Source organism: Lonchura striata, chromosome Z, assembly GCF_050655825.1.
Source record: "Lonchura striata isolate lonStrDom1 chromosome Z, ASM5065582v1, whole genome shotgun sequence".
Classification (NCBI taxonomy): Eukaryota; Metazoa; Chordata; class Aves; order Passeriformes; family Estrildidae; genus Lonchura; species Lonchura striata.
This window is the reverse complement of record NC_140740.1, coordinates 6,798,448-6,809,021: the sequence shown is the minus strand read 5'-3', so window position 1 is coordinate 6,809,021 and position 10,574 is coordinate 6,798,448. Positions and strand designations below refer to the sequence as shown.

At 40.0% G+C, this 10,574-nt stretch overlaps 1 protein-coding gene, 1 long non-coding RNA gene and 1 other non-coding gene across 5 annotated transcripts in view; 2 read left to right on the top strand and 1 right to left on the bottom strand.

The window, feature by feature from the left end:
* Positions 1 to 687: 687 nt before the first annotated feature.
* Positions 688 to 4,227, top strand: LOC110467600 (uncharacterized). The gene is made up of 3 exons (XR_014951437.1): positions 688 to 826; positions 1,652 to 1,769; positions 3,018 to 4,227. It is a non-coding gene; the product is annotated as an uncharacterized LOC110467600 (long non-coding RNA).
* Positions 1,078 to 1,208, top strand: LOC116184648 (small nucleolar RNA SNORA13). Its single transcript, XR_004149399.1, has one exon. It is a non-coding gene; the product is annotated as a small nucleolar RNA SNORA13 (small nucleolar RNA).
* A 2,550-nt stretch (positions 4,228 to 6,777) lies between the features above and the next one.
* Positions 6,778 to 10,574, bottom strand: part of EPB41L4A (erythrocyte membrane protein band 4.1 like 4A) — a 114,909-nt gene continuing 111,112 nt past the window's right edge. For all 3 annotated transcript variants that reach the window (XM_085567191.1, XM_085567190.1, XM_021524791.3), the window contains 2 exons: positions 9,996 to 10,077; positions 6,778 to 8,964 (listed from right to left, as the gene is read on the bottom strand). In XM_085567191.1, coding sequence (XP_085423317.1) covers positions 8,836 to 8,964; positions 9,996 to 10,077 — 211 coding nt within the window. In that variant the 3' untranslated portion in view covers positions 6,778 to 8,835. The remainder of the gene's footprint in view (positions 8,965 to 9,995; positions 10,078 to 10,574) is intronic.

The following is a 10,574-nucleotide window of genomic DNA, read 5'->3' as shown; positions in this document are numbered from 1 at the left end:
AAGAGTAAAAGGTCACAGCTTTCACGCAGCAGAACATTCTCGGGCCACATAATGCACGTGTATTTCTGTGACTTAACCTTGCGCAATTCTTCAAACACAGCACTTTCCTTTATTAAGCAACTTTTACTGCATGTTATCTGAGGGCATTGGTTATGTTTATAAAAGGCATGGGGAATTCAGCCTGGGGACAAACAATTCAACCTGAAGGCATCGCAACCACAGTGCACGGGAGGGAGGTGTTTAAGTGATGTCCCCCCGTAAAGACAAAGGGAACTCCGGGAACTTGCCCGTCGCAGCCGCGAAGGGCCGGGGATCACAGGGATCACAGGGATCACAGGGAGCCCCACAAATGCCCCGGGAACACCGGGAGCTCCCACAGGAGCAGGAACCGCCGGGAGCGCCCCCGCACAGCCCCACACGCCTCGGCGGGAGCGGCCCCGCGCATGCGCAGGCGGCGGGTGCGCCGCTGTCTCCCTGGCGGAGGCGCCTCCATGGCGGCGCTGCCGCGGGGGGGGAGCCGATGCTGGTCCGCACCTCGCCGCCTTTCCAGGCGGTGTGGCTGCTTGGAACTCCTCCTGCATGGACAGCCAAAGCTGCAGCCTCGCGTCTGCGGCAGACTCAGTACGCGGCTGCAGCGCTGCGGGAGGAGGAGCTGGCGGCGCACGGCGTGTCCCCCCCCCCTTCGGGAGGGATGCTTGGCCCCGCGGGAGGCGCGCCGGGAGCTGTGGTGTGAGGTGGTGGTTGTTGCCTTCGAAGCCGGGTACTTTCCTCTAGTACGTCTTTTTAGACTCCTTGTACTCCTCTTGCGTCTCTGCCGCTTTTCCAAGTAAGTCTTCTCCCCTTTTTTCCCCCGCAGATGAAAGCAATGGGAGTTGGTCAGTGACTGGAGCATGCACCAACATGACCAAAAGGTGTCCCAAGAGCATGGTATTCTTGGCTTTTCTTAGTAAATTTTTGCTCTGTACAAAACGTTCCTTAATTGTGAACCTTGAAATATTTCTCAACTGATTAATTGCTCGTTTTCTTAAGCTGTGAGTTTAATTTTGCAGACTTAAGGAGTTCCCATACTTAAGTTTTGGCCTTTGTGTTGCCTGTTCATTCCTGTCCAGAATGGATGTGGTGTCAAAAAAGGCAAACAGGAATTCTTGCTTAAACTAATTTAGGGAGCTGGTTATGTACCTTCCCCCTCTGTTTTTGCAGGGACAAAAAACCCCAGACGACCTGTAAAAATAGTGTGGTTGAGTGGCCAGATTTTATTCTTCAGTCTTTTAAAGTGGAGAATCTGACAGTTATTGAAAGCAGAAAAGCTAACCTGATAATGGCCACTTTTAGCATTGTTTAGCTCTCCTGTTTGTCATGACCTTTACATCTGCAGGTAATTAGTACATAACTTTTCAGGTTTCCAGCTGTGTCCTCTAGTTTTTCTATTGTAAAAAGATATTTACAGCTTAATACTCATGCATAGGAAAGATTAAAATCTTCTTAAAGGGGAAAAATTGTTGTAGGTTTGTGGCTGTGTTAGTCAGTATTGAATAATATGTTGTCTACTCTTTTACTGGGCTTTCCTTGATGCCTTTTTGAAAGTATAAAGTGTACTTCGATATTATCAGATTCCTGACATAATGTTTAATGCTAGGAATGCTCCTTACAGGCTTCTAGCATGTTTTGCCGGAAGTTTGGGATCTCCCAGAAATAGCCCTGTGTGGTGAAAGCCTCTAAGTGTGAGAAGGTCATGTAGGAAGAAGCCACCAAGTGCTGATTGCACAGCTGTGAGTAACAATAATTCCTTGTACAACTCTGTCCTGTAGCCTGCTCTTAAAATGCAGCAAGCTTTCTGCTAAGAAGGAGGTTTGGCACAATGACTTCAGAGCTGAAATTAGAACTGAAACAGTGAGAGTGAGATCAGCCTGATGGCTGTATTCTTACCAACAAGAGCAAAGTGGAAGCTCTAAAATAAAAATTTTGGTGTGGTGGCTTGTTAAATGACTGCTTGTTATATGGCTGCCAGTGTGTCCAAGACAAGGACATGCTTTCTCATGTTTGGTTTTTAGGGGTGTGGTATTGTGGAGCAGCTTAGAACACAAGGATTGAAAATGTTAAAGAGACTGGCAAAATATGAAAGAAAGCTTGGAATCTCGTATGCCAGATATTACTTCACTATAAAGTCTTGGAAAAGCCAACATTATTGAAAAGCTGAGTAGTACAAGTCAGCCCAAAATTCATTAGTACAAACAAGGTATTAATAAAAATTGCATGCACTATCAAGTCTTTCTTTGTTGCTGAGGCTGTGATTTATGTAAATTACATAACCAAGGATGTGACACATAATCCAAGTCTCTTGAGCCAGGAACTTCTAGGTCAATACTGGAAATCTGGTGTAGAATGATCCAGTACTACATCACTGTAGCTTTTGTTTGGGTTGGGTTTTTTTTCAGGAGAAAATGTAACTAATCTTCAATGAAGTGATGAAAATCTTTCAGGTTGGCCATGATGCTCTTGAAAATAGTAAAATCAGAAAGTTTCATCAATGAAATGTTAAAAACTGCTTGAGCAGCACAGATGCACTGAATCCTGTATGACTCCTGCTGGTAGGAAATGAACTTGTGAAATCCATCCACACCTGTACACCACACACTGGGGACTTTTGGAGGGCTGCTACTTGTTTTTCCAACATAAAATTGTTAATTTGTGTATGATTGGCTTACTGTTCCCAGAGTGTTTTCTAATGTAGAGTCATATGCAAGAGTTAGTACTGCAGAAATTTCTGTTGATTCCCACTAGCCAGAAAGTGTTATTACTGCCACCAGCTTGTAGTTACCATCTGAATTCTCACTTAGGTGGGCAAAAGGCCTTTCTTACAGGCAGACTTCTGAAAAATCGGATTTGCAAATTTTACCGTTTTGCCCATGGGATGAGGGGAAGCTCATTTTTGTAATTTTGTATTACTGTTCGGGATTTAGAGGATGTTACTGAAAAGAGCTGTGTCCAGTCTCACATTGTGTGTTTTTTTTCCTTAGGAAGAATTGTTAGGAGCGGCCTGAGAGCAATGCCTGTCTATTGAAACACTCCTCCTTATTTAAAAGATGGACTATTAAGCCTCTGTGTAGTAAGACAAAGTGCATTTAACTGCATTGTGGCAGTGTCTGGTAATGTTTATATAAACAAAAAAATAAATATTTATGTTTCTGTTCTCAGATTTCTGTCTTTTCCAAGATTTAGTAACAATTGCTTTTGTTTCAGAGTTCAGACTTCTTGGTGTTATTGTTGAGATACCAGTGCACCCCTTTGGATGAAACAAAGCCTAGGACTGAGCTGGGATGAGATGACTTAAACCATTGTCTCCTGTAGTATTTGGAGATAGGGTTGGCTGAGATGTGTATTTGTAGTGAGTCAAAGTAGAAATTTAAAAAGTAGAAGCTCAGCAAACCTGGCTTTAAAAATAGCAGGAAAGGTGTTTATTCAACATGGAGAATGGCCAGCTTGGTTTATTATCACCTTGACCAGTTATGTCATGTGGTACTTCAGCATAACTTGGAGTGAAAGGCTCTTGAGATAATTGGGATTGCTGTTTATTTTACTAGGAAGACTTAACGTGTTTTATCAGAAGAACAAATATTTAAATTGTGTATCTTGCAATGTGTGATTTTTCAGTGCTGAATGTAAGCATATTTCTAATTCTAAGTGTAAGGTTGTTTTTAATTTGTCAAGCGAGAAGGTTTAGACAAGAGTAATTAATTTTTAGAGATCCAGCTTGTAATTATGGGATGTACTTGAAAGTTTAGGGGTTTTATTAGGGATTACATTCCCTGAAGATACCATCTGTCCAGAAGTTCTGCTCATGGGCCTTTGTTCTTGAAGTGTAAGACCAACAGGAGTAGCTTTTTTTAACGAAAAAAAAAAAATCTCAAGAGCAACAGCTAGTGACAGGACTTGATGATTGGTATCTAAAAGAATAATTACCTTTCAACTAAAAAATATGTATAACCCTCAGCTTTAATGTGTAATACAGGTGTTAAGTGGGGTAGAGCAAGAGAAGTGAGGTTGAGGGAGCAATAGGTGCATGACAAGTGTCACAGATTACTTAAATAATAATGTTGTTAAATGTGAAGTATGATGTTAAACATTAGGACTGCCTTTTATTTTGTATGACTGGTTAACTGAATTGCACCTTTAACAAAACAGACTATGAGAATCTGCTCAGCAATAAAATCTGAAGAGAAAGGATAAGGAATTTGTATTCTGGAACAAGTTACTGCATGTACTGAAGCTCTACTTTGCAGGACCTGGGTGGAGACCATGTGCTCCTGGGAAGTAGAAAAGTAAATCTTCTGGAGTTTGGTTTTTTTTTTGCTTTTGCTTCTGCTTTATTAAACTCCTTTATCTTGACCCACAAGGAGTTTTTCCATCTAATTCCCTTACCCATCCTGTTAAGGAGGGGAGTGATAGAGCAGCTTGGTGGGCACCTGGTGTCCAGCCAAAGTCACCATACCACAGCTCTTATTCAGGAGAGCAAATACAGGAAAACAACAGACACATTAAGGACACAGTGTTTGCCACACTGGCTCTGTATCTTTGTGTTTGCTTTGACAGCTTACACAGTCTGCTGTTGCTCTCTGGTGATTTTTAGGTGAGAAAGGAAACTGGTATAGATGTGCACTGGAAATGCAAAGCTTACACTGACAACTTCCTGCTACAAGATAAAATACTTAATCTGGAGAAGCTGTATCCTCAAGTGGATTTTAATTGGTACTACACCTGTTTTTACCAGATGGTGGTGTCAAATGAATCTGTATTTCTGAAGGCTTTGCTCCTTAGTGTAATGTAAATAAGACACACAGGCAACCATGCAATGCCCTAAAAATTCAAGTTTTACTTGACTTTTAAATAACCTGGACACAAGTATTGACACAGCCATCTATCAAATTCATTTTAAAATAAAGCACACAGTTGCTTCATGAATACCTAATGTACATGGAACAAATGTATCACATTGTTATATTCAAGTCTGTTGTCTTCAAACACTTTTCTAGGGAGTTCTGAATTAAACAAATCTTCCCAAAAGAAAACATGCTATCTCTTCCAGTCACTATCCACCTGTATAAAGAGAATGAATTTGGCAACTTAAATGGTAATGACTTTTCAACAAACATCATCAATATCATGAGCTTGGTTAGAATACAAGTTGCAGAGTTAGTGATACCTGGTAAGGGGTGCAGTGTAGAAAATAGCAGGTCCAGGCTAGTTCCAAATGAAAGAAACCAGCCAACTAAGCAAGGGAACCAGTACAGGATATACAACAGTGCTTTTGTGCTGTGGTTAGTAAGCCCTCTTTGTTGTATAAAATACATGTTTTGCAAAAGGTTGTACAAATATGTTGTAATTGTTGCTAATATAGTGAGAGTTCTGTAACTTACCATTGCTTAGCACTTACGGAAGTCTCAGAAGAGGTAAAGTCAGAGGCACAGTTAAAATCATTGGCCTGAGATCAATTCAAGAGAACTAGGATGAGAATGTCTCAAATACCAGTCCTTTGTCCAAGTGAGCAGGCATTCAACCCCAGAGTAAGCTTCCTGACACTGTTACACACCTCATGTCTTTTGTCTGATTCATCAGGATGTAGAATTTTAGACTGAAATCCAGCCTCCAGATCTGAAAATGCAACTGCAGTGAAGGCCTCAGGAGAGCTGGGGGAGGGTAACAACAGTGGAGAGGGCAAGGTGTAGCTCAGAGGTGTAAGAGGCTGGTCACTTAGATATGTAGAGCTGGTTCAGGTGTGGAAGGCATAGTTGTGACACAAGAAGTGTTTTCAGTGATTGATCACTTGTGTGTATCTCTCACAAAAATACCATAAAAAAGGTGCTTTTCCTCAAATGATTGAGGAAAAGAAACGTGAAGGGAAAGGAGGTTCACATATATGAAAGAAATTTGCTTTTCTGACAGTGATATCCTTGTTGCAAGTTTTGCCTTGTTTTGGCACAGCAAAACATTTGGAAAACATGTAATGGAGGCGTTACATCTTTAGTCTCTTGTGGACACAAAACTGGATTGTAGTGGCCCAGACTAAAAGCCTTGCTAAAAACATGCTTCCTACATAGTCTTACCAGGGAGAGACTCAAATCTAGAGCTCTCTCCATAAACTTCTCATCTAAATGCAAAAAACTTGGCTTGATTATGAAACAACTCTCCAATGACTTGAGAATTTTAACCTTTCACTACTAGACTAGACAGAAGCTATTTTCTGAAGTAGTGCAGTTAGTAAAATACCATGCATTTGGCTGATGGTATCCAGCAATAACACAAAAAAGGCCTGCAGGAAGATGAAAGCATAAAGGAAAACGTGAGGTTGGATATAAACCTTCTTGATCAATATTTAAAGATTGGCAAGGTAGGTACACTATGGACAGATAATTCTCAAATAATAACACAAATCCTCCTGCAGTAGTAGATATGTACTACTTACCTGTGCCTGAGTAAGGATAGCAAACTAATGGTAATGATTAGAAAACAGCAAACTATAAGCAAGTGTGTAATGCTCCAAGCTGGAATACCATCTCAAAGGAACAAGGAGTGGCTTTCATTGCTGACACTAACCACTTCTTGTATAGTTTGTAATTTTTCAGTTATATTCCAGAAGATTGTGATGCTCTCCATTAAGCCATTTTGCCATGGTGATGCTTTTTGTCCTAGGGGTTGGTCAGGTTTTTTTGTTGTGGTTTGGGTTTGGAATTTTTCTTTCATTTTGGTTTTGTTTGGGTTTTTTTTGTTTTGGCTTTTTTTGACTGTTGTTCTCGACAATACTATACAAGGTCATAAACAGATCCTAAAGGATAATTTTAAATTGGAGCAATGACAATGAAGCCATTTAACAAACTTTAAAGGCTGAGCAAATACTTTAAGCCAAGCTCAACAATCTCCTAGAATTAAATCCACAGGAAATTTAAAAAATTCTAAAGAACCTCCATGAAAACTGAATTTTTACTACAGAGGGGTTCTTGCTCTTAGATTTGCTCACTGAGACTGTAGAAGCAGAGCCATCACAAGTAAATTATCAAAGAAAAGTATTTGTTAAGTAAATCTGCCTTTCCTGCAGCATTTTCCAACACAAAGACCACTCCATACTGTGATAGGAATATTCAAACTGTATGGCTGCCACCCTGGCTAGTAATATCCACCTGACCACCTCAGATCATGAAACAATGAAGAATCAAAAAATAAAAGTGAAAAATAAAACACATTGTACAACATTTTGCTTACCAATTTAGTCAGTTAAAATGTGTATTAGCAATCCCATGCCTCTTGTAAGGTGTAACTTAAACACTTTATGCCAATTTCAGGTCTCAAACAGTGTTGCTTTTCTGACAGGGCTGCAATTCCCTGGTGTGGCTTGGACTGGAAGACAAAGGATCACTGCAAATCTCTGTGGGTTGTGAGGATTGAGTGTAGAGGGGACAAATGTAGAAAGGCACATGAGCTGCTACAGCTGTTTGCCACAATGTTTGACAAATTCAGTACTTAGTTCAATGATTACACTTAGCTACAAATTACTTCCACAAAACAAAGACTTTGCTAAGCTCCCTAGCAAGTCAGCAACACCTGAAGGTTCATGTGCTGACTCTGGACAAATGGGAGGCAGAGAAGTGATTTTTAGATATTTGTAGGAAGTGGTAGGACAAGAGGAAAGCTAGGCATCACTTCAGATACATATTAGAAGATAACAGTCAATCATCATTAAAACTTAGTATTAATCATTGTCATTAAAACTTAGTGCAGCATCATTAAAACTTAGTATTCCTACCATGACAATAGAAAAAAATTATAGTTCTTTCTCATACCTGAAATACTGCCTTTGACATTTTAACATAGTAGAAATGGCTCAGAGAAAAGTGTCAGATTATTTTATATGAGATATTAAGACAGATTTTGCTAATCTAGATTAAAAAAAAAAAAAAAAAGAAAAAGCGATTTCTAGCTGTTTTAAATACTACTCCACAAGTTTCATTTAACCAGCACTGAAGTGCCTTGTTAAGCAGTCTTAACACAGTGGGTCAATTTATATATTCCCCTGTTTCCAGTGTGCTTTACTACAAGTTGGTAAATGTATTTCCGTGGTATAGAATGTTCATTTAAATAGTCCCTCTACACAAAAGGACATTCAAAATGTATAGCACTTAAACCTGCCCAAAGCAAAGTAAGTCAGTATCTCAGTATCACCTCTGGAACACACTGCTACAGCATGTTATAGAGTGTATTTTTTGAGCTAAAATGGGTTGAGTCAGAATTTGTATCAACAACACAAGCATCTGTTATTGTGCTAGGTTAAAATAACCCTTGTAAGAGCTATCTGTCCTTATGTCTCAGAACATAAGTTGATCCCCATATAAATTGTGAAGATAATTTCCCCATATCACACTGTATTGCACAATTGACCAAAAATATGACTATTTTACTTATCTTGAAGCATCTGATCCTGATCGTGTCAGTTAACAGTTACTTCTTGGAACAAGGCTATTCAGTTACAGAGCAGACCATGAAGCCTGTTTTGTTGCAGCAATTTTTTTGTTGTTGTTCATTTTTTGGAAATATAACTGCTGGTCTTTCAGTTTTGCAAAAACTTTTGGTTTTGGTTGTCTATCAGGCAGCTTGTCCTCAATCAGTTACACCACTAGAATGGTGTTGGTGATAAAACCATTGCCTGGTCTTCCCAGCAAGCAGGCTATACTGCCAGGTGTCCTGAAGGAAAGACCACCATGTCAACTTCTGTTCCTTCCCTTGCATACATAAACAAATTCTTATTTTCCAAAGACCAAAATCCATTCACCATCTTCAATTCATCAGTCAAGTTTCCACCTTGAAGCGTGACACCTGTACAGTTTTTACAATCTTAGTGTTGGGTTTTCCATCAAAATTATTAGTGGATAGCAGAGGTGGTTCTTCTATTAGGCCGTCCTTAGATGCATTCTGCCTCTGAAGAGATTAAATTAAATATGTTGTTGAAAAGATACAGCAGAATTGCAACACTATTTTGCTAACTTGCTATGAAAGCCTTAGGTTATGGGTATGGCAATTCATATATACATATATATACACTAATCAAGTCCCTACATTTATTTGATCAAACAGAACTTTTTCCCCTTCTTTCTTCCTCCCAGCTGCTGCCCCTTTGTGCTATTGCCTAGTCAGGAAATGCCATGATTAATTATTTGATATTTAGCAAAACACAGCAAGCAAACACTCACAAGGAGTTAATGGCCACTGTCATAAGGGAGCCTGGGACAGAGGGAAAAGAGAGGTGTTGGTAGACAGTCAACATTTTAACATTACTGGTATGGTAAGTTAGGTGCCTGGAATTCTCCCTTCCATGTTTTGGTTCTCCCATTTTGTGTTTGTACAAAAGACCTGTGAGTGCTTTTGAATAGAATTTGTTTCTCACATTCAGTGCTCAATAGATTATCAAAACTGAGAGATATGGTAGTGTAATATATGATGAAAAACAGTGATTAAGTTAGATTAACAAAAGGCAAGTTCTGTCCTTTTTAGATGTCAATAGCCTAAAAAAATACTCAGTATTTGTGGGGGGGAGGAATAAAAGGAAAAGAAGCACTGTTTCAAGTCCAAGCAACAAACTCTTCAAACAACTTCTAAAACAGATGATTAAGTGGTGTGATTACAGCTGCATCACAACTGCATCTGCATAATTCAAGTAATAAAAGTCAGTTTTCCTTCTGTGACATGTGGATATGCATCTTAGAAATGCAGACTGGGAAAGAGTTCTCCAGCAGCAGAAGCAGGTGTTCACAGGGGCATATGCTAAGAACTACATGTATTTTGGAATACCAAGTGTAAGTAAAATTTAAAAATTCAATTCACACTACTGCTGAAAAAAAACCTTGTCTTTATTTTTCACTGAAAAATGAAGAGTATCTTAAATAAAGCACTAGAGCCCCACTTCTCCCTCTAATAAAGAGGAAAATTGCAAAGTATGTACAATCACTAACCTGTTGAGTCATCTGGATGCTGGGAACTTTCCCATCTGAAGATCGTGTAACAGGCAGTGGAGGGACCAGATCAGTTTTGACACTGGAATTATATCACAAAATGGGTATTTCTTTAATGAGGTAAACTATAACTGTGCAGAGGAAAAACAATGAAACTGGCAGACTGCTCTATAGATCTGAAAGGCTTTTACCACCTGACTTGGTACATGTGAATGCTGTCACGCTGATCCTCTGTGGGCACCTTCAGGGCATAGCCCATCCCATCCCTGTCTTTTCCTGGTCTTTGGAAGCAGCGCCAATTGATACAACATTATTGAATCATAGAATGGTTTGGTTTGGGAGGGACCATAAAGATCATCCAGTTTCACCTCCTGTCATGGGCAGGAACACCTTCCACTATCCCAGGTTGCTCAGAGCTCCATCCAGCCTGGCCATGGACACTTCTAGGGGTAGCCACAGCTTCTCTGGACAACTTCTGCCAGGGCCTGGCCACCATTATGGGAAAGACAAGTCTCACATGAAAACATGGGTGTGCCACACCTCCTTCAGGGTGCTATCCAGCTTTCAGGTGGGGGCGAC